The sequence below is a fragment of the Aythya fuligula genome, chromosome 5 (genome assembly GCF_009819795.1).
Source record: "Aythya fuligula isolate bAytFul2 chromosome 5, bAytFul2.pri, whole genome shotgun sequence".
Lineage (NCBI taxonomy): Eukaryota > Metazoa > Chordata > Aves > Anseriformes > Anatidae > Aythya > Aythya fuligula.
Window position 1 is genome coordinate 36,518,382 of NC_045563.1, and position 23,614 is coordinate 36,541,995.

Sequence of the window (23,614 nt, forward strand, 5' to 3'; positions counted from 1 at the left end):
GGCAGAGTTGCATGAATTGCATTTTATGCAACCACCTCAGATTGACAGCATTTTCACACCAACCACATGGCCTACTGCAGCACCAAAGGGCTTCCCTACTATGGATAATACGAGTCATGCAATATCAGCCCTTATCCTTTCGTTCCTAAAGAAAGGACAACTACCCATGAAGAACATACACTTCAGAAACCTCCCCAAAATCACTGCAGTTACCTTCCTGCACATCTCCATGTTTGGTACAAGCTGCCTTTCACCACAGTACCTGACCAGGTCCTTCTATATTTAGGTGTCATAACAATATTGGTTTATTATCTATAGAGAATTTGGAGTTTAAAGGCTGGAGGAAAAAAAGAAATGGGTATACTTTTTATCAGTTACATAGTACTGCTACAGTTTTGAAAAATGTAAAGGTCATAGCTGATATTGGACCATAGCTAAGCACTGTGTGTAAACAAAATAGACACTAAATTGTGAACATATTCCGGAGCTCCTGTAGTAAGGAATATTGGAAATCCTTTTTTGTTTGTTTGTTTTTGTTTAAAATTTTCACATGACTTTATGCTTGAGTTTTTGTTTCTAACTCCCATTTGATCTTCTGCCTGAAACAAAACCTTAATCTAATCCCACTCCCACAGCGCAATACTTTTCAATAGTCAGAAGAGTAATAGTGGCACCTGTTTACTGCACAAGTCTTACCTTCACCTACTGAGTTTCTTACTTGGGTTTATCAAAATGCATTTGTTAAGAAGAGTTTATTTTTTTTTCCTCTCATTAGTCTTCTAAAGCTGACTAAGCTTTGACACATACACACACAAAAAGAGACTATATTAATTCTATATACAAAATAAACTCAAGTGCTAACCAAGTTCTGGGTAACGAAACTCTCATTACTGCAGGAAAGGCTCATTATAAGCTTAGCTTGACATCCCAAATTGACGTAAACCTGTCCAACAGCTGAACATTTTAAGTTCCATAACATGGGATCAGAAATAAAACCTACAAATTATTTAAGGTCTTTCAGATTCTTTATTAACAGCAACACTTTCAAAAATAAAAAAATTAAACTGCAGTTGAAAGCCCTGCAAGCACCTACATCCCTGATTACGCAGGAGGATCCTCTTTCTGTATTTCTGGGGTGAGAGAGATGCCATCTCAACTGTGCCTCAACTGAAGGATGAAAAGACAAGCCCAACAATGCTCTGCTGCCATTGCCCAAATTAAGAGTGTGGCAGCAGCTCCTTATTCCCCTGTGCTACTACCACGTGTGAGATCAAACAGCAGCTACCACACTAGCCACTGGCAGCATGAATAAACACCTGCCCTCGTATTCATTACAGTATGAAAGCATTAAAACCATCACCACTGGCAGACTCCTCTGCCTCTTCATTCCCGAGGGAAAAAGCTGCTGCTGTTTGGGTTTCTTCAGCATCTCACCAGCAACACCAGAATCAGATTCCCAAACAATTTGAAAACTCAACAAGCCAGCTGCATTATCCCTTCACAACTGTTTGAAAAAGGAGAACAAAGGGTTATTTATCCTTACAGTAAGCAGTGGCACCTCTGCCCTGGTTTAAATATCTTGCTGTACTGCTTAGCCCCTGCACTGTGTCATCTTTTCTGCCAGGCTAACATCTGCTGACTATTGCCAGAAGTCTGCCTTGCCTTTACTGACAATTGTAGGGAACAATCAGCCTACAACTTAAGCTTGAGCTTCTTTGAGAATTGCAAATCCTTAAATCATTCTTGCCACTTTTTTCTGTTCACTACTCAAATTTAATTCTTCCCAAATGATGTTGTGCAGACATATTCCCATATTCCCAACATGGTTTTATGCAGCAGCCGCCTTCCTCGTGCCTGTGTGCTGTTCAAGAAGCACTTGCTCCACAGGAATTTCATTATTAATACGTAATCAGGGAAATAAGTGATTTGTGGCAAAAGCATCTCAGCCACGTTCAAGGGCATTCCCAACAGACACACACTGAACAGATATTACACAGCTCAGGAGAGGGATCCCCAGCTAAAATTACACAGACTCTTTCAGAAGCAAAAAGTGACCCTTAACACTAAGGATGCATGATCTTATACTGTTGCTTTCTATAAGGATGTCCACTCCTGTTTTAAGAATCTTTTCCTTTACTCTCTTGACCAGTTCTTCCTTGAAGATATAGATAATCTCCAAAGTTGCCACCTCCTTACTCATCCATGGGTTATTCTTAGGTCAATATACAAATGCAATACAAAACAAGAGCTGGAGGAAGAAAAAAAGTGCCTAAGTAGCAGGCAAGTCTGCAGAGCAGTACTCACAGAGACCTCTCCAACAAAACTCTTTTATAGAAAGGTTCTCTCTTAATATCAAAAAATAAGCAGAGGTATCTACTAATTGTAGCCCAGATTCCTTATGAAGAAAGTTTCTTTCTTTCCAGACGTATGACTAGATGTTGGAGTGCTCTGGAAGTTGTCTGATGACAGAAAACTGGTCCAACAAAGACAGTTACTGACCCCATCATAAGACGACAGGTTTGCCTGATGTGTTCGCAGCAGTCTTAGTGCTGCATCGTAACTGCACCAGCAGCTGCAGTTTTGAGAGCCCTGAACTCAAAGAAAAACTCCAAGTATGCCTTTGCTCTCAGCCACGTGCATGCAGACTTGCAAGGAAAAGAAACCAAGGCTAAACAGTGGAAGGAGGTGGCAAAATAGCAAGACACCACAAAAAAGCCATAGAAGCTTACATCCCCAAAGCAGGGTTAAGATTATTCATGTTCATATTCATTTGTCTGAAACCGATTCTGTTTAAAACCTCAGCAACCTTCTCTAAAAAAACTGCTTGGGGAAAAACTATGAAGAATGCAAGTCTCTCTCAGCCCATGGCAACAAGCCCAATGGCACTAGGCAGCAAAAGAAAGTGCACAGATTACCCAATAGAGCCTGTTGTTTATGAAGAACAGATCACAGCAGGTTAAGTGCAGCATGGAAAGGGAATGGCATTTATGCAAAATACAGCATAACAACAAAAAAGGAGAGAGCCAGTCTTGGGAACAGAAACCGGTTTTAGTTTCGTCCAATTCTGCACAACAGTACGTGAGCTCGGTTTTGTAAAATTAATCAAATTACTCATATCAAACATTCTTATGTTGTGAATAACTCAAATTTTATCTGCGTGTTTATATTATTATTGGCTAACTGCAAAGAGCTTTTGTTATAGGAAGTAATAGTCCTCTCACAGAGACTGAAATCTAACAAAATACCCCTAATTCCATTTTCCAGAGCAATCCACCAGGTCTACCCCCACTACAGTCACCCCATTGTGCCTGCAATGCCACCACCTCTTCCATGCTACATTTGGATGGATAAGTAGTGCTAAAATGGAGTTTGGTGTGATCTTTGCAAAACACAGACTCCCAAAATAAGGGAAGCTGCAGACATGGTGCATAAAACAGTTAAGAAAACCAAGGAACAGACAGGTGCCTGCTCCCTTTCATGCAGCACACACAAAGCCCTTTGTAAGTAGCCCTGCCTAGCAAAATTGGACATCCAAACAGTACAATTGGTGGCAACACTTCAGTTTAGATTTTGCAGACTATCAAGAGAGACAGTTTGTAGCACTTAAGACACACAGGATATCTTTAACAGGTTCAATCTGATCAAGGTCAAGCAGGTTCTTTGAACATACTGTTACCTCTACCAAAATTGTTTCCAAGCTATTTTTGAATATTTTGAATTAAACAAGTTAAACAGAACTATGAATTAAATAAACCCCAGATATTTTGAAGTCTGATAGTGATGTGGGCCTGAACACCTACTATGTATGCATCTACAAAGAAGAGGTCCAGCTCAAGATCTGAGTGCAGTAACAAGATGTCTAATATTTGATGTACATGCACACATCTTCCTTTTTCTCTCTGAGTTTTTCGTATTGAAAAAAGATTTTAATTAAAAAAGTTACATGGCAGGGATGAAGTTGTTGAAAAAATTTCCCTAGTCAACTCTGAAATACGTGCTCCTGAGTAGATTCTTGCTGGGACAGGGATCCAAAGCTGAAGACCAGGTGGATATTCCTCCTAGAAAAATCATTGTGAGATGCTGCTGTGTTCTAGGCTTTCCAACTGAGATTTTGGAGTTCAGATGGAACTACTCACTGGGTACTGAAGCAGAATAAACTAATAACTGCATAGATCCGACTTCTGCAAGGCCTCGGGCACTTTATGAACTGGCCTACACAGCTCCTCTGCAGAGCAGAACCTGGGGGTGCCAACTCTGTGCAAAAAAGAGGCAGTATCCAAACCACCTCCACCAAACCAGATCTATTTGCGAGCTGCTGGAAGCAAAAACTGTTTATATTGTTTACCAAAATTCTACAATTTATTCATGCTTTTAAAATCAAATTAAATTAATTTGAACCAGAAGCTAAAAGAAATATTTGTCTCAAGTGCAGATTAAAACCAGTTAGCTTCCTTGGCCATTGTTTTTCATTCACATCTTCAGCAGGGACAATGACCTTAAGTGCTGCAATACAACTGACGAAGCTGGTTCCTGAGGTATGTGCAACACAGGGCATTATGATCCAAGGAATGATGTGAATTTCAGTTAATGCCAGTTACAAAGGGATCAGAGGCTTCTTTCCACATGCCAGGTAAAACAAAAGCATTTTAGCGTTCAGAGATAGAACTAAATGGAGGAAGAATGCGAAATATCGCTTGGCCGCCAGCTCAGAATACATGATTTTTGTAAGCAGTTTCATGCTGCTTCTCCACTGAAAACACTGGCAATCCACACTACCCTGGGAATGTGCAGAAAAGAGGCCCAGCAACTGCTCCACAGCCCAGACACCAGTACCAAACTACCAGATAAACCTGTCTGAAATAAAGCTTTATCAGCTGTGCTCTTATTCCAATTTACTAGAGTAAAAAAAAAAAAAAACAAACAACAATGACCTGCACCCCCTATTTTACTCTCCAAGAGGCTGATGGACAACTGACAGACAATGAAAACTCAGCTTTCCTTCCCCCTTTCTTCTTGAGCTGTGAAGTTCAACATGGAACAATTAGCTGACCACTGTGCTAGGTTTTTATAAATATTCCGTTCCACTGCCAACATAACCTGAGCAGCTCTGCACAAAATCAAATCTCAACATTTGAGACTGCAGTTTGATTGCAAAAAACTGCAGCTTCATCTCCTACCCCACGTCCCCAAGATGGTCCACACTGCACACATATGATGCTGCTCCAAAGGAGAACTATGCAAAGCTGGCAAGATGGATTAAACTTTTCCCACTTCACCGTGAAAAAACAAAACAAAAACACTCCCACGTATCAGATAATGGGAGGGTAAGGCTGAGGGGGAACACAGATTTTTAGTGGGTTATCATAAAAAAAATCTTTCCTCTCCTTTTCCCCGAGGCACTGCAAAGTGTTTGAACCAGCCCCAAAGCTTTTTGACTCATCTTTTTGAAGCCAATATTGATTCCATTTTGGATTTTTTTAACCTTCAAAAGAATTTGCAAACAACAATAACTAATGAATTCTCTGGGGCACAAGATATCTAGAACAGTGCTAGATATAGGGAAGCTAAAGCACAAGTGTTACATGATTTACCCAAGTTCACAAAGCAAACGTCACCAGGGATGCAGAATTTGGACTTCTGAGATCTGTGCCAAACTAAGGAGACATCACCCCTCTCCTACCTGCCAGGGAACAGCACATGAACCATTTTTAACATCTAGTTCAGTCAGCACTGGAACACTACTCAGTACACTGGTGGTAACAGAGACGAGCATCGCTGTTCATTTCTACCCTGCCTTGGCAATGACCCATCACCATGGCATGAGGGTTGGATGAGATGATCTATAAGGAATCTCCAACCCAAACCATTCTATGATTAGCAGACTACTCTTCCTCTCAAAATCTCCTTCTTGAGTGCTTTCCTTTTGCCACAACTTCAACTTCGTTGGAAGCCCAGTTCAACTACTTGTAAAGGATGCTTGGTGGCCAGGACTGACTAGTGATTTTGTACCAATATCAAAGGCCAACCATAAGCTTTCTTTGCTACACCTGCCTGGCACAACTGCTCTCAAGAGAAGCAACATCATGAAACAGTCAGCTTAACCCAGCACTTCATTTAGTTCCAGCAAATAAATACAGAAGAATCAAGCCCCCAAGCAACTCTCATCCGCTCTCTTCCAGACCCCCAAACCACAACCAAGCCATGTACACAAAACAAGAGTCTGTCACTAACAAGTGCTGTGCAGAGGGAAGATGCTCAATAGGACACTTTTTTCCCCCTTCCCGCCCTTTTGGATAGATGAAGCAGAGGTAAAAACAGAGGAACCATAGCCCACTTTATTCTGTGTGAGCCTCAATGCCCTTTTCAGCTCATCTTTGGAGGAAACTTGACCTCTCCTTCAACTTCCAAAACAGAAAATTTGTTTTTGCTACACCGGAGGTGGATGCCATTACACACATACGTGCCTTAAGGTACATATGGTGACTGAACCAAAGTTTCTAGCTGGTTAACCAAGCCCTCAGCTTTCAACACCTTTGCCTCAGTAACTGAGTTGGACTGTGTACCCACACTGCCATCCTCGCTTGGCTCACATCTTATCAGTGACTTCATTGCAGCCTCTGGAAGCCAGGCCAAAGGAAGGCAGTAGGAGTTTTACCTGCGTGAATGATCCATCCTCATTGCATTCTGGGATGAAGACCGCTTCCTGGGGCTTCTTTGCCTGTTCCTGTGCTTGAGCTCTCTCTAATCGACACTTGCTTTGGCCAGCATCTACAAAGAGAGAAACAAACCCCACTTAGATTGCAAATAACTACTTGGCATCTTCAAAAGGTACCAGATGCATGATATAGCTGAGAAAAAAATAGTAATAATAATACTACAGGGCATCAACAACCTTTACCTGTACATTTAAAAGGCAGCTGTGGAGTTATCAATGATGATTCCAAAGACAAAATTCAAAGCTAGACAACTTTGACCCAGTTAATGAAGAACTGCCTAATTTCCTTAGGCAATACTATTTATGATCATCCAAGAGCTCTGGAGGCTTCTTCCAAGCTAGAGCACAATATTCACACAGTGTAAGGTCTTCCTGGAGGAAGCTGTGTTTATGCTAGTATTAACAGCCTGAAACTGGATGGCTAAAGCATAAGCCAAATAATTTAGGCCCAGAAGCAAGCAATGTGGAAGCAGGATGGCTCCAGCAAAGCTTTTCTGAACAACTCTACCAGTTAGATGCCAAAAACAACCAGTCACCCAACTAAAGACATGCCATTGCCCATGCCTTATTGAAACCTACCTTCTACCTCCAGTCCCAGCACTTACAGCTAGGTGTGTATTTTACCTCCTCGTATCAGTTCCTTTGCCACTGCTCTACAAGCAGAGCTTGAAGGGGTTAAGAGCTCAGCTCTGCACTTATTCCATATGAGGGCTGCATGTAGCATGACCATAACCCCTTCCAGGTCCAGCTCACTGTTACAGGGCATAGACCCAGACAAACCTAACACTGATGGGTCAAAGGAAAGACTTCTGCCCTGCAGAGACACAGACTGACTTGCTGTTTGCATTTAAAAACAGGTCCAATATTCAGTCTAGAATGAAAAACAGCAAGTATCTGCTTCCACAGGACTGACACAGGGACTAGCACCCCCTTCCTTTCCACATGAATCCAACTGAAATATTTTCAGTGCAAAAGCTGCAAAATATGATCATCAAATCTTTCAGCAGCACCACAGAGAATAATCAGGGTTGAACTGGTTAAGAGAAAAAAGTCTGCTGGATCCCTGAAGAGCCCAAATTGGGCTTCGCAAATCACTTGAACTTCAATAGCAGGATCCTTAATAGCAGCACTGAATTCAAAAGCCAGGCTGGGTTCCCAGATCAACTGACTTTGCACTTGATAGCTATAGAAGCAATTTCTATCTAAGCACATCTAGATGTAGAAACAAATCACAATGCCCTGAAAAGTTTTGATAAAAACAGACAATAGCATTCAAGATGACAGCTTTACACAACTGATGATACAAGAGACTAAGTTTCAGGTTTGATAACTTTGTCTATACAATTTCACATTAAATATATCACACTAACACAGTCCCCAAGAAGTATTTCACAGTCTTCTGAAATTATGGAAATCAATCTCCTGCTGTTGGGGAAAAAATGTCGTTATTCACAGCAATAGCATTCAGCACAGATACCTGTAGCTTTAGCACTGGGTTACAAAGCAAGAGTGCCTGCATCAGTTCTGCCATTGACCTGCTGAGCGATGACCAGTCCATTACCTATGACCTCGTGTCCCTGCTGATCCTACATACCTCTTAAATTTAGCTTGTAACTTATTTGCACAATGTTTGCACAATGCCCTTTGCACATGGGGATTTGATCTCAGGTGGACCTAAACTCATACAAAGACTGAGATTATTACAGAGTAGAAAGACTTTCTTGAAATAAAGTTACACTAAATTTAGGGAAACAGTTTTTTGTTTGTTTGTTTTTTCTGATTACAGCTGCCTTGATATAACCTGTAGGATGTTTTTTTGTTTATTTGTTTCATTTTTGCTTGAAAAAGCAAACAGATTATCAGAACTTGCTTGCACACCTCAACCAGAGGATGGTTCTGCTGGAAAAATATGCTAGTTCCTTTGGCTGAAAAGGAAGCCCAGGCAATGCTGGTAACTAGAACACCTAACTATCACCTGCACATCTCCCATTCAGGCCTAGGAGTCTAATCTTGCTTGGCATGACACAAGATGTTATTATCAAACCAGATGGTATGGCCACACCTGTTTTACACAGCCAACTGATTAAAAAACACCTTCAAGTTCTGCTTCAGAGGAGACGACTAAGTAGCAAAAAAAAAATCTGCCCAGATTATGGAGATCTGAGCACAGAAGAAGAGTACGTGAAAAAACAAGAGCTGAAAATATGTCACATGACAATCAAAGCACACATTCACAATTAAAGTGTGTTTCCTAGTCTCTCCGTGTGAGAATGCAGGACTGCAGACAAGCATACCCAGGTTCCCTCCTGAACATGATGCAGAAGTGTAAAGCACACAGCGCCCATGTCAGTGGTAGTGCGGCAGTACCTACACAACCAAAACGGGACACTTCACCATATTGGCAGGAGCAAACACTCCATGGTATCCCTGTAGCACAAAGATGTTGGGAGTCTAGGCAGAAGGAAACCTAACTCAGATTTTTTGTTCAGTTTGTCTAACACATGCAAAATCAAGCCCTTACTCTGAGATGATACAAACATGCTGTCTATACTAAGGTGATGGTGCCCTTTCTGGCAAATTTAGCTGGCCTTTATGGACCAGACTACCTGCTGTCACCCAGTAGACCACATTGTGTAGCGCACCACTGATACAACAGAAAATTTAAGAGCTCATCATTGCGGTGACATCCTCTTTCACCTATCAATCCTTCACTCAAGTGCTGTCACTTCCAGAAATTGTTGCTGACACACAGCTAAAATGGACAATTTCTCTCCTGTTCGTGAAGGCTCAGCACTAATTACTTCTCCCATCCTCCCTCATTGATTTCCAAAGGTCATGCCAGTCCTTTTACAGCCTTGACTTGGAACCACCATCCCCACTGTGCTGGCTGGAGAGGTGCATGCATACTGCTATCTTTTTCGTCTGTCGTTTCACGGGTCGGTTCCAGTAAAAACAGTGCCTTTAATATCAACATCTACCAGTTTGTTTTTAAAAGGACTGTCAATCCTTCTCCTCCTCACTCCACGGGCTGGTATTTTTATAATGTTTACATCAACATGTGATTTCAGTGGGATGACTTCACCTTGCTATTTTTGCTTTGTTAATTAGAAAATATAAAATATTACATAAGTGCCAAGCATTAAAGAGTAGCTGTCAAATGGCTCACCCCAAATGTAAGATGCTTTACAAATTTTACTAAAGCCTGATGCTACACGATAGGTTCACATACCCTGTTCTGCATTCTGATTAACTGAGTGTTTCAGCACTTTTTCTATTTTCTTAAAAATGTTCTCAGAAGAATCAAACACCAAGCTTCTAAAAACAGAATGGCATTAATACAGTCCAGTTTCACAGTCCAGACAGACTAAAGACGACCTTCTTCCCCTAAATAAAGTGAAAAAACATGAGGATGCCATTTTTAAATGCAGAGCTGTCTAATAATTTTTACTTTAAATATTTTAAACTTAGGACAGATTCACTGCAGCTCAGAAGGCTGCCTTTTAAAGAAAATTCATTCTCAAGCTGGTAGCTGGCAACCATGAACTGAACTACACGTGATGTTCCTGACATCTGGGGCCTAATCTGCAGAGTACAGGTGCACATAGCTTTGGATTTTGCAATGAAGTTGGCTAGTTACCATGGTTGATCTTATCCATGAATAGTTTATTCAAACGAGACCACCACGTCCCTCATAATATACACAGTGCGCTCATGAATAGGCCCCAAGAATTTAGGCATCCTCTCTTCAACAGGTAGAGGCAGTTCCGACACCACGCAGCATCCTGGTACAAAGACCTAAGCTATCCTAACAATATAAAACAGAACATCTACAGACCACGAGCAGCAAGCCACAAAGACCTTTCTATTTAGTTTTAATTCTACCTTGTTTTTATCAAAAGCTCAATGGCAAAAACTGATCTAAATGCAGCTCTTGAACTATTTACAGTTACATTAGGTAACTGTCTCACACACAGCCCAGACCCCATCAGGCATGAAGCAGCCCAGCTACACTGAAATCAGCGGATTCGTATCCATTTACTCCAGCCAATGATCTGTGTCTTTGCATAAGAGACAAAAATGGAAGCTGAGCCAACTACAAAAACGTGCCCATCTGTCCCACATGGTGTCGATCATTCTCCACCCTCCCAGTTGTTTTCCACTTCACTCCAGTCCTACACCTGGAATATCTAGCCTCTTTCCTTCCCTGCTGACGCACTTTGCTGCTTCTTTGACACCCAGACACCGCTGCGGCTCCCGAGTTCCTTAACTTATTTGGAGCATATCTAAAAACATGCCAAAATTTGCAAAGAGATTGAAAGCCTCATTTCAGATTTTGACACTGCTGCCAAGGAAGGCCTCACTTTTTTCTCCCTTGCCTAGGGAGAAGGTTCAAAGGCAAAATACATGAATCTGGCAAGTGAGCTAAAACAAAGAGTGGGTTCAGCACCTCATTTCCCTTACAATGAGAACAGTGGGTACAGGAGGAAAGTTACCTTCAAAGAACCCATCACTAATCAGAATGAGACCTTCCTTTCCAGCACGTTAGCCAAAACTTGTGTTCATACAGGTGTCCCTGGAATATGGGCTGAAGACTCCTGTTCCAACTCCCACCAGTAACCTACAGACAGGTTCATTCTGCACTGGGACTTGTAATTGCAGAACAAGCCTTGTACCGCCACTTTTAAAACCAACCACTGTAAATCTAAGAGTTTTCTCTTTAGGACACACTCCGCCTCTTTTTTTTTTTTTTCTTTTTAATTAAATTGGCCAAGCAAATTCCTAGAAATTAACCAGTTAACACAGAACTTAAGTGTTTTTAAGGCACAGATATCCAATATAACCTAAAACATTGTACAATATTGACAGCTTGCCAAGACTCATTTAACAAGTATTTGTCCTACATCTCTGCAAAGTTTTGAGGCAGAATTTGTTATTTGACATAAGATCCTAAGATGCCAGCTGACAAAAGATCCAGGTACAAGTGCTTGGCTGAGTATTTTACACACAGCTACGTCTGGAACTATTCTCTGGAATCTCAGCGAGGCTCCATTTCTCACAGGTGCCATAGCTTGATCATTTAAAGCTAGTCCTCATCTGTAACCCTTTGTGATATATGTGCGTAAGGGTTAGGAGAGTTTGGAATAATTTACCACTGGAGAATTTTCATTGCACATGAGGAAGCTAGCAAGGAGCAAGAGCTGAATAAGAGTTATAGTTCCCAAAGGGCTGGCAAAATTTCATCTTTAAAGGTCCTTAGCTTCTTGAGAGAGAGCAGAAAGCTGAACTGAATCAAAAAGGTTCTGTTCTCACTATGGAAACCATTCTGCTTGCCTTAGCACAGCACAGTTCAAGCTATCAGCGCATGAAATTGGAAACCTGAAGTAATCTGGGGTGCAGGGCCATGCCTTGCCATCCACAAGATACTTCCTCTTTTCCTTATTTTAGTTACTAGATTTTTTCTTTCCCCCCTTGGAGAGGGAAGTACAAGTTAAAAGCACTCATTTCACAGGGGTAAGTTCTTGGATACAGGATCTACCAGGATGGTCCTTGGGATCCTTCCCAGTTCTATGGGAGTTCCCCTGTAGAGCATCTTTGTCATGCAGAAGGAATGAAAGCTGTTCAGCATAAACCCAGTGGCAGAAGATGCTCAGACACTGCTGGTGGTTCCTCCCCCCTCTTTGTGAGGGTACAAAATATAGACCTGTAGTTAGACACACCTGGTCTTGCCACTGTCTGCATTTGCCAAGAGCAATTATCCCTATGCACAACTAGAAGTCATATTCCCAGCATAACTCAAAAAACAAAAGAACTTTTCCATAACAGCACACAAAGAAGTTACCAGCAAAATTAAATTTGAATGTGATAGTTAAAAGAATGTTTCTACTTCCCAAGGTTTCACTGGACTGTTAGACGGTGGCTTAAAAGCAAGACTTGCAGTTGTCGAACATTCCCAGGTCATTAGGTGCTGTACAGTTAACACAGTGTAAGGGGAAAAAGGAAGGAGAACATAAGCATTTCCAGCTAAACATTTCAGTTGTCTAATACTTTAGCTGTCTATACTTTATCTGTGCTTAAGAAAAAAATCCTTTAGTTATTTCTTTGGAAGTCTTTAGACTGTACAGTTTTGCAATCAACATTTTCTCCATTTCCAAAAACAGACACTTTTGCACACGAGCTGTAACACATTACAGATCTTATGATTTAAGCAACTGAACAGTGCCAGTTTGTGTGCCAATATCAGCCATGGAATTGGGGTGGGTTGTTTTTGTTGTTTTTATTTAAACCACTCTGCTATAGGAGAAAAGCTACCATAAAGCAAATCAGCAGTGGCAAGAATAAACATACAAGGAAGCTTTTTTCCAAACCATTTAAAACATAGCAATATTTGCTGTCATGCTCATAATTCACCTAAACTATAACATTTGTCAATACATTGAAAAAAAGATTTCCAGTTTAGAACAAGCAATTCTGACAGCAATTTAAAAATGCATTTTTATAGTAGAAAAACAAAACAAAACCTTTCATAAACAATTTAGACTTAAACATATGCCTATTTATCCTTCCACAGGGATTTTAATGAATTTCTTCTGTCACTTTAACCAATTGCTAAAAACATCTGTGCCATCTGCCCTAAGTCAATTGTGCTCCCAGAAAACGCACTCAACAATTTTTCACTTCACTGCAGAAGCAAACTATTTGTGTGACAAGACACCAACATCCTAAAATAAAAAAGATGCAACTTCAACTTTAGGGTATGCTGAAGAAAAGACGAACTGAGAGACAGTAAGAATACTGTCTCTCAGTAAGACAATATCCTTACTTCTAAGTAAATATGTAACAGCAGAGAAGCAAAATAGAGGCCATGTAAAGACTTGCACACATTCTGTGCTCAGCACAGAAAGGCTGGCTGGTCTTTTTTCAGACATACTCACCTAATGTGCCTGGATGTTCTTCCCTGCTGCACATTCCTACCACTCAAAGGTATCTCAGTTTCTCATTGATACAGGCAGCAAGGAAGATCTCCTTCAGGATTTGACTGGGCATTTCCATGAAGCCAGCCCCTTCTGCTCCATAGACGCACATTTGGGCCCTTTTTTTTTTTTTTTTTTTTTTTTTTTCCTGGCTTTTCTGGCTCCTTTGCTTCCTTTCATTCATAATTCTGTTGGTTCCTGCTCCTGCCACCTACACCCCAGACTCAGATACCATATTCATTTTAATGCATAGTTTAAATCACTACTCACAGAGCATGGTACTAAACAAAAAAAAATAGTCTGGTAGTCGGTAGGGCTCCCACTCCTCCACTCGAAGGTGTTTGAAATCCACCTACCTTTGCACCGGCCCCGATGTGTCACACTCAGGCTCGCTTCCCGGCACTTGGCTCTCTGGTAGTCGCACATGGACTCGTACGTCCTGCCGTCAGAAGCACACAGGGGCTTGGACTGGGACCTGGAGCAATGCAGGTTACACTGAGGGTCTCTGTCACGGTCGCTGATTAAAAACTGAAGGAAGGAAGCGAAGAAAGGAAGGAGGGAAAGTGGGAGAGAAAAAAAAGGGGGTTGTTTAATTTCCCAAAACACAGTGCAGCATATTTTGTTTTTATGATAATAGCAATGTGCTCCATAACGCAGTTCAAGCTGCCTACCAGAGCTGACTTTGCCTGAAGGGAACCTAAAATGAAACACTTATATCTTTTAAAGAAAATAACGGTCTTTGCCGTTCCATTTTCTTTAACAGAAGGGAAACATTACTCACTCTGCCTCACCTCTGAAAACACAAATTGTGCAAAGCCAAACAAAACCCACACGGGAAGGGCAATACTGAGTCACATCAGCCCAGCTCACCCAGCGCCCCGCCGCAAACAGGATCTGGTCCTAGACAACGCTAGTTAGAGGTGCAGGGAACTCATCACCAAGGATGGAAGAACCCAGATAACCTATCAAGATTGGCCCTGGTAGTTGAACCACGGATGTGGCCAGCTTTATGTTACCAGTTATTTGTTTTTTAAAGCATTGCTTATACATGTATCATCTGTGGATACCACCAGCAACAGCATACCTACACGTTCCCAAGGCCATGTTTTGCTCCTTTCCGATGTCATCCTGCCAAGCTGACAACTGCATCCATGCATCCCAGGACCCTACTGCACACCACGTGAAAAACTGCTTCCCTTCAGAAGGTTTGTTCTTGCTATCTTTCTGAATGCCTCTTCTTCTGAGCATTCAGTTCGGATGCAGCCTGGTTTTCGTCACTCCTTTCCTGTCAGTCCCTCAATTCCTTGCTCAGATGATGTCCTCCATCCCATGATCAGTAAAGGGAAACGGCAGTGAAGTCACCTTGGCTTCTGCCTTATCTTTTGGAGATGCTGAATCCCACAATGCACATATGGATGAGTCCCCACCTTTCATTTCTCAGCCTGCAAAGCCCTACATGTGGTGGTACTTTCCTGTTGTGCCCTCAGCTGCACCCTGAGCTGCCTACAGCGATACCCAGGTCTCTTTCCCAAGTCCGTGCTGAGGACCCTGATTATCAGTCCTCTTTCCATAAATGCAGTTTCAACAGGACGTTACAGCAGCAGCCCTTTTCACTGCCTTACTTAGTGGTTTGACAGTCAGACCCTTAATTACTCCCCAAACTCAACCACCTGCTCGCAGGAAGATTTCACGGGACTCCTGAAACAAGTCCCACGAGGATTAAGAAGGAACGGGGAAGGAAAGTTAAACCAGCGCGGCACTTCCCCTTCCCAAGCTCCATCTCTGAAGCCTCTCGTGAGCCCGAGGGAATCAGAGCTGCTCTCTAGCACGCCGCTACCCCCCCAGCTTGCTGTCAGAGCACTCCTGAGCTCAGCAGCTGGGAGCTGGCTGGCAAGGGGGCACCGACTGACACCCTGCCTGCATGCACACAGCCACGGCTCGCCAAGCGTGTTGATAGCTGGATGCCTTACAGGGAAGTGTGAGTCACGGCCATAATCACCTTGGTCTCACAGTTGCCTACAAAGCTGTCTGCTCCCTGCTTTGAGGTTAAAGCTGTTGAAAAAACATTGCCTCAAGCCTGCTTTGGGTTGGTTTTTAACCATCCCAGCAACGTGCATCTCAGAAATTTATTTTTTGACATTTGTAAAAAAAAAAAAAAAAAAAAAAAAAAATTTCATCCCTGCCCCCCAATTAAGCAAGATGAAAAACAATTGAGAAGTTGAATATTTTCGTATGAAAACACATTACCTTCTATACTGCTGAGTCTTTTGAAAACTCATGCAATACTAAAAACCCTATTTAAACATGACAGCTGGGAAAAGTAAGCAAGGTCTGCACTTGTTTTAATTTGGGTGGGGCAAACTTTTTTTTTTTTTTAATTCTCATCTGTCAGAGACTTGCCAAAATTTGTAACAGCAGAGTTTTTAAAATGTTTTTGTTCCTTTTCTGCAACACTTTCTATAACCTGGCAACACCTGTTCCAAATGGGAAATTGGAAAATTTAAACCTGAAGGCAATTTTAAATGGTTTATAGAGACCTGGACTAGACTATAAAAACACTGTAAAGTTCGACCAGATTTTTGCCCAGTTCTTGTCAGGGGCTGGACTACCACAAGCGAGCTTGGAATTGCTCTCTGGGTGCAGCCACATCTTTCTGCAGCCCCCAGGGCGCAGTGACTGTAAACACGCACCAAAAAGCAGCAGGCTGATGATGCTGAAGCTCCCTCCCAACGTGCAGTGTCAGAGACTCTTTCTCAAAGACTTGCAAGGCTTCTCAGCTGTCTATATAAACAGACTTTAAAGCAGAACTGACAGAACTGTATGGTACACACACTGGTTAAACACTCAGTTAAACACCAAAGCCATTCTGCTTCAGAAGGAACAGACGTATTTGCCATTTAGCATGGCTTTGAGGACTTGAGATACCAGCATGAAGCAGTTTTTGCAGCTCCTCGTGTCAGAAACCAAGTCCCACATATCAGAGACTTCCAGAAGAGCACCAAAAAACAGAATATTAATTTCCATCATCAAACCATGCTGCAAACATATTGAAAACTCAGTGTGTATCACAAAAACTCACCTAAGCCTTCTGTCGCCTGCACCAAACTACTTGCCAAAGGGCCATAAGGGACAGGGCAGCCCCTGCTCCCAGAGGGGGCATACATGAGGAATATAAAGCTGCTTACAGGCAGCCCATACAAATGAGCTAAAGCCAAAGCTATGGAGCAGCTTTCCACGGGTGCCTCTCCTTACAGAGGGATGGGAAGGAACAGCTCGACATTGATTAATTATGAGGGCCTGAGGAAACACGCAGCATGCCCCAATGCAGTCTCTATGAAGTTTTTGCCTACCCAAACGAAGCCAAGAACCACTCTATAAAAAAATAAAAAATAAAAAAAATATCAAAGCCTTTTTAGCATTTGTAATTTGGATTACAGCAGGGATCCCACACAGCGTTAGGTGCTTTCCAGGCACTGAAGATGCCACACCTGCCTTGCCAAAAAAAGTTTATGGTTTACGTAGTTGCACAAGATGGTGCTTGTTTTGTTCGACTAGATTTTAATTGTAAAAGTTTGCATTAATTTCCAGAAGGATCCAGGATCGTGCCTGTCTGATCAGGGTCCTCTTCATGTGATCAGCCAGCAGTGCCAGGAAGATTGCATCTCCTGGAGACATTCCCGTAGGGCTTCAAAAACTCCCCCTTGCAGGACACCTGCTTCACCATGGCTCAGAGCCCTTCTTTGGCTTGGCAGCCCTGGCAGCTTTCAGGTAATAAAATGGAAGTTCTTTGCCCACCAGTTCTGCTTCTGTCACATGAACATTGCTAATCATCACCACATCGCATCCACAGTTATTTAAGGTACTAGTTTATCTCAAGCGTCCATCCCTTCCTGCCCAGCACACATTTTCTTTCCTGCATTCTGCCTCTCTGAGAGCAGGACAACCGCACTCCTTTGTTAGTAGCCTCAGCAACGAGCAGAGGAAAAACACTGGATGAATGCTGAAATAGGTCTGCCCACCTGGGGAGGGAAACAAGTGAGAGAGCAAGGAGAGCAATCAAATCTATCACTGTCACAATCAGGGCTACAATTCAAAAGTGACTTGTTCCCAGTTCTTCATCCCCATTTCAAGCAAGCAGACGCTTTTTTTTTTTTTTTTTTTTTCCCCCAAGAAGCACAGCCCTGCTCCAGGAGAGCCCCTCAGTTGCTGCAGGAGGTACTGCTGAGACAGGCAGATGCGCATGAGGTACCCTAACACCTGGCCACTGACCCTCAAACATCACCAATGCAGTCCTGTGAATCTCAGGTGCCTTCAGAGAGCAGTGAGATAAGGGATTTAACTTCTCGCAGACTGTCCTATCATCACCCTGGAAGCCAGAATCAAAGCCTCATGTCCTAACCGCCTCAGGACGTCCACACAAACAGGTTTTGCCAACAACAGAATCAACACGCGTGGAGGTGTGCTTGGTGCTGGACACACAACGTAAACAGTTCTGCACCCAGAGAAGAAGTAACCCTGTGAACAAGTGTGCAGCACCAGCTGTACAAATCCTCATCTAGAAAAAAGAGGGAAATAACTACACGTATCTTCTCTGAGATTTCTCGAAGCCTCTTCTTGACACCTGTGCTCTCATTTTCTTAGAACAAATTACATCCAAAAAAAATGGGACTGGAGTCACAGGCTTACCAGTCCTTTTCCCTCCATGGGGGAAGACCTATTAAAAGCAGAACCAAAAAACAACAACAAAAAAAGAACTGGCAGGAAGAACCTATTTTCCAGGAAAATGTTAAAATTGACCACGTTACAAATAGTATTTCTTAAACACAGACTCTATACTAAAATAAGCATAAGTAACACTAGAATTATGCACCAATATTTGTATTTTTGTAGCATTCACTTACATTAAGGGAACCTGAAGTTCCCACACCAATCAGTCTGAGAGTCCCTCCCTTAGAGAGCTTCCAGTTCGGTGCAGCTCTCTGAGCATCTTTTTCTGTCAAATGCAGTATCTGTATAAGGGTATAAACCTCCTCCTTCAGCAAATACATTTACACAGGTGCTTGCGGAAACCACTTCCCAAACTACTTTCTGCTTCTTCAGACTTGAAAAGAAAAAGGAAAGATAAGAGGTCAGAATAAAGTTAACTTTGCCAACAAAGCATATCTGTTCTTTTTCTCCACACCTCAACACCACTGCTGACAAACAACAAACACTGATTAAAGGGTTTTTAATGCCTGTGAAGGAAAGCAGACTCCCTGCAGCTGCACAGCAGCTGGGAACACTTGTGTTATTTAGCGGAGAAAGGTCTGACCCCACAAGTGAAAATGAGCTTGGTGGTCACTCATTCTATTCACCATCTGGGTACATTATAAGCACAAACAGAGCAGCTCAGCCCTTTGTGATGGGGGTGAGGAGAAATGGCCATAGCATTGCAGTGTCAGAGCAAAGTGCTTTCGCAAAGCTTTGGGGGAAGAGGGAGCAAGGGACACAAGTGACGTGAATGTGAGAAACTGGAAGTCTGTTAAGAAACAAATCTAGAAGACAAGGGTCCGCTGCAGTTGAAAACTGAGGTGCCTCAGCTATTTAGCAACTTTGCTTCAGATTAGCGCGGGCTGCTGGATAGAAAAAATAAGTAGGGAGAGAGAGGAAACGGCATGTGCAATGGCCTACTCCAGCTTTGCCAGACTGCAAGTTTAAAGATCCCCAGAACACACCTTTGGAAAAAGTGATCAATCGAGGCACGCTCACACCACTCGGGGCACCCACCCATTTGTCTAAGCAATCAGACTGGCCTGTCTCAAGTCCTTCCCAGAGACTTTCCCGGGAAACCCATACCATTTTATACACTAGAAGAGACTACAAATTCTGGACATTTTTATTGCTGTTGGAAAGTATCATTTCGCATTTCCTGGTTTCAACCTTACAGATTTATGCCTTGGTTTCAGGCTCCCAACCGGTGCAACCAGCCTTACTGGAGGCAGAGCTGGAGCCGAGGCCCCGTGTTAATCGCAGGGGGGCTCAGCCCCATGGCAGGCTGCCCGCAGGGCCCAAGCACCTCAGCCACGGGGTGGGAGCTCAGCCAGGTTTCCTGCCATGGAACCAGCAACCCTCAAAGGTGTCAATGATCACGCTCTAAGCCAGAGACTCAAAGCATCTGGCTTCTAGAAAGAGAGAAAGAAAGCCTGAAAGCCTTAGAAACTCTGGCAGAGAGAGGCCTAGCATGGCTTGCAGGTAGATGCCGGCCAGCCAGAACCACCATGGCTCCCACCAGCTAACCAGAGCCTTCAGCCTCAGAACCCATCTGGTGGGGTGAAAATAAAAAATAAAAAGCTTTCAAAGGCAGCTTCCTAAGAAGCCAGTTGTGTAATTTATTTATTTTTTTTTTTATTTATGATACCCATTAACAGGCTCAGATCCTTCCTCAGACAGAAGGGACTTACGAGAAGGACACTGCAATACTTATATTCCTTGAGTCATCCCACCTGCAAAGCTTAGAGTCTAGCCTAAGCTAAAGCACCACTTACATTTCAACCCCAAGCCCCCAGCTGTGCAAACAAGAATAGGTTCAAAGCACACAGCCAGTGCTTAAGGATGGTGAAGGCTGGGCAAACATATGGGATCACACCACAAAGCAGACAAACTCGGTATGTATTTGTATGAGTTAAATTCAAGGTTTTTTTTTTTTCCCCGTACAGGCTAGAAACCCTGCTTTTCTACAGCAATCTCCCCTCCCCCCTATTGTTTTGTGCAAGCCCCTACAAGTGGTCAAGTATTGTGCTTCATCTGCTAGAAGACTTCTAGCTAGGGAAATAACACTGTGTTTTGGGGAATCAGCTTAGAGAAAAACATGACGAAGAGGCTGTACTCTACTTTTAGAAGATAAGGTACGAGAGCCAACAAAATTTTCTAAAGAGAGTATTTAAAGAGCTCACCTACAAATAGTTAAGTAGAAAAGCCTTAGAATTTGAACTGTAACAGAGAATCTCTGCTGTTTTTTTGTTTATTGGGTAGTTTTTCATTTTAGTGGTTTTGGTGTGTTTTTGTTTTTTGTTTTGTTTCTTTGTTGTTTTGGTTTTTTTTTTGAGAGGGGAGATTTTGTGTGCGTTTTTATTGTTTTACAACAAAAAACACTGCAGTGAGAAAGTGACCTTTTAAAATGGTATCTCTTGCTTTTGAGGTGCAAGCTTTTGCAATAAGCACAACTCCTTAACTACTTCTGACTTGTGGGAAGGAAAGTACCAAACTATGAGACAAAGAACATGAAGTTCATTTAAGCTTTTAAAACTCTCTCTTCTTCCACAGAATTTTTACCCACGTGCCTCTTATCACTTTTTTTTTGTTGTTATTTTACTTCTGTAAGCATCTAGTTTGTTGAAGCACATTGTACCCCAGATCAGAATGCTGATCAACCGAACACTGGAGGAAAAATCTTGAGAACACAAAATAGAAATTTCTGCTCAAGTCTTCTATTTCTAACATGACTTTTAAGCCTTAGTAGTAAGTTTGGCAATATTAAGGTAGAGACTGATTTAATTCCTTTGAAATAACATTACTTCAGCTTCTGTCAAAGCTCACTCTCCCAGTCAGATTATTCTTGCAGCCAAGATGACATGCAAGCCTAGAACAAATTTAAGATTAAATTTAATTTGTCAAACACATTGACAAGAGAAGGTATGTTTAACTTGGACTATTTCTTCTCATTAACTTTGCTACTATATATATATATATATATATATATATATATGTTGAATCAGATAGAAAATCCAGATGTTTGCGTAGTCAAGAAATGCATTTCTGGTCCCAAAGGAAACAATGGCAAAACTTCCACTGACATAAAGGTGGAATCTTGTCTTTAATAAAATGTATTGTTTAATAACCCAATCCAGTCTGTCTGGTTTAGGGAGTCCTCTGCTTCTTCAGTATAACTCAAAAACAAAACCAGACTTCAACACATTATCCTACGTAACTTATGCCAAGTTGGCCTCCTTTGAGAAACTCTATCCCCTACTTCAGTTTGTCATAATGATAGTCGAAACTGTTCTTTTCCCCTAGCAAATATAGCAGGATTACAATTTTGTGCTGTCACTAGAAGGTGAGAAGTCAGCTATTCCACTGGACGGGGGCATATTTTCCTCAAAAGAAACTCAGGAGATCTCAGGAAAGCAGCAGGGTTGAAGCACTGTCATTAGGTATACAATTTAAGAGAGGGCAGTATCTCAAGCAAGCTTTTTGCCCAAAGCATTCCCTATCCTTACATAAGAGGGCTTTCATGTAGACGAGTGCTTTAAACTACTGCATATGTTCTTCAAGATCTGGAGCAAACCTTCTCGCCCCTAAATCTCTTGAATCGCGGTGGAGACTGAAGTTCATGCTTTTTTACACTCCACCATGTAAAAAAAACTAAGTGTCAGCTCCAGGCTTTGCAGAGTTCTGTGTATGGGCTACACTGCCCAGGTGAATGCAGAAAGTGGCTGTGAAAGAATACTTTCCTGTGCCCATTTATCACCCGTACGTAGTAGGAATGGCTACAGTCAGTCCTAGGAATGCCCTCTACCCATCTGAAAAAGCTTGAAGTACTGCAGACAGCATGGACAAGTTAAGGGGTCACTGGTTACAAACTCTTGAAATGTTAGATGATAGTTCACCTAGTTAGATCAAGCTGTGTAATCTACAGTAATCCTCCCCTCCATCTGTAACTACTTCCTTCCTAATAATTCCATTAGAACCTCTGTGGGATCTATTACTGCTCAAGAACACTTTAAGACCCTTCCCTTGAACTTATTTCAAATCTTTTATTCATGGGAGTTTCCAACATTACACTAATACTGTTCAGCAATGCTCCTGCCTTGTGCCAAAGTTGTCTCAAAGGGTTGAAGACCCTTTATTTCATATGTGTTTATTACACAAGTCTGTTATGTAACGTGAGGATGCACATCAGCTGCAAGCACGTCCAATTACAAACAAGTCTTGCTGAAGCATTCTTAAATGAATCTACTTGAAGTAAAAGCTCTCTGTTGAGTTTCCATCAGCAGCCTGGTAGCTATAAAAGGCTTCCCTTTAATTCCAAATGCCCTTAAAATTTGTCTTTATAACCTGACAACTCATCCAACCACCCTTCTCTTAAATACAGTCTCATCCTTTCTTTATCTCAAGAAATAGAATTACTTTGCCCTTTCTTTCCACAGTGTTATTGCTGAAGAGCAGGGAGCCTGCTCTAAATGGAGTCTCCAGGGCAGTTGATAAGCTTTCTAAACATCCCAAACTGGCAAGACAGAAAACACACAAACATTTTCTCCTTCCATCGCTCATTCTCTCCAACAAAAAACAAAACCTACTTTTCATTGCAGACACCTTGCACTGCAAAAAGTAGATAATAAGTTTTACCAGACTTTCACTGCTTTTAAACTTGTGAATACTATCTTCTAGGTAACTAACTCCCTTTAGCATGCATATTAGTTAAGCACACATAGCAAAACAGATACAGCTGAGCATATGTCAAGCTGGAAAATCTCTAGATTGTCACCACTGTCCGGTCTATACCGCATCCAGTATCTCACTTCAGCGATGACCACATGCATTAAACACTACGGGGAAAAAAAAAAAAAAAAAAAAAAAAAAAAAAACATATCAGGTGTATGAAGACGACTCATCTCTGGAACTGCTCTACTCTGCTGCTAGGAGATCATCACATGAAAAGAGATGAGAAACGATTTTACACGCACAGGTAGGCAGACATATCTTTAGAGTTCAGCTCCAATGGAAATACAACTGTACAAGGGCATTCTTTCGAGTTCAAATGCTTTGTTCATGTACATCTTCCAGGATTGAAAATGCCACCCATTAAAACACTATAGCCCTACAAGTTTCAGTCCTTCTTAACTCAATTCTTTTAAAACACTCAAAGAGTCTTTCAAATTGAAGCTGGCAC

General features: G+C 42.0%; 1 protein-coding gene across 1 annotated transcript in view; it reads right to left on the bottom strand.

Annotated features, from left to right (window-relative positions):
- SMOC1 (SPARC related modular calcium binding 1) overlaps window positions 1–23,614 on the bottom strand; it is a 123,843-nt gene that overhangs the window by 71,416 nt on the left and 28,813 nt on the right. Inside the window, exons 2-3 of the mRNA XM_032188002.1 lie at window positions 14,043–14,214; window positions 6,656–6,768 (exon numbers count right to left, since the gene is read on the bottom strand). Of these exons, the coding sequence (XP_032043893.1) occupies window positions 6,656–6,768; window positions 14,043–14,214 (285 nt within the window). The remainder of the gene's footprint in view (window positions 1–6,655; window positions 6,769–14,042; window positions 14,215–23,614) is intronic.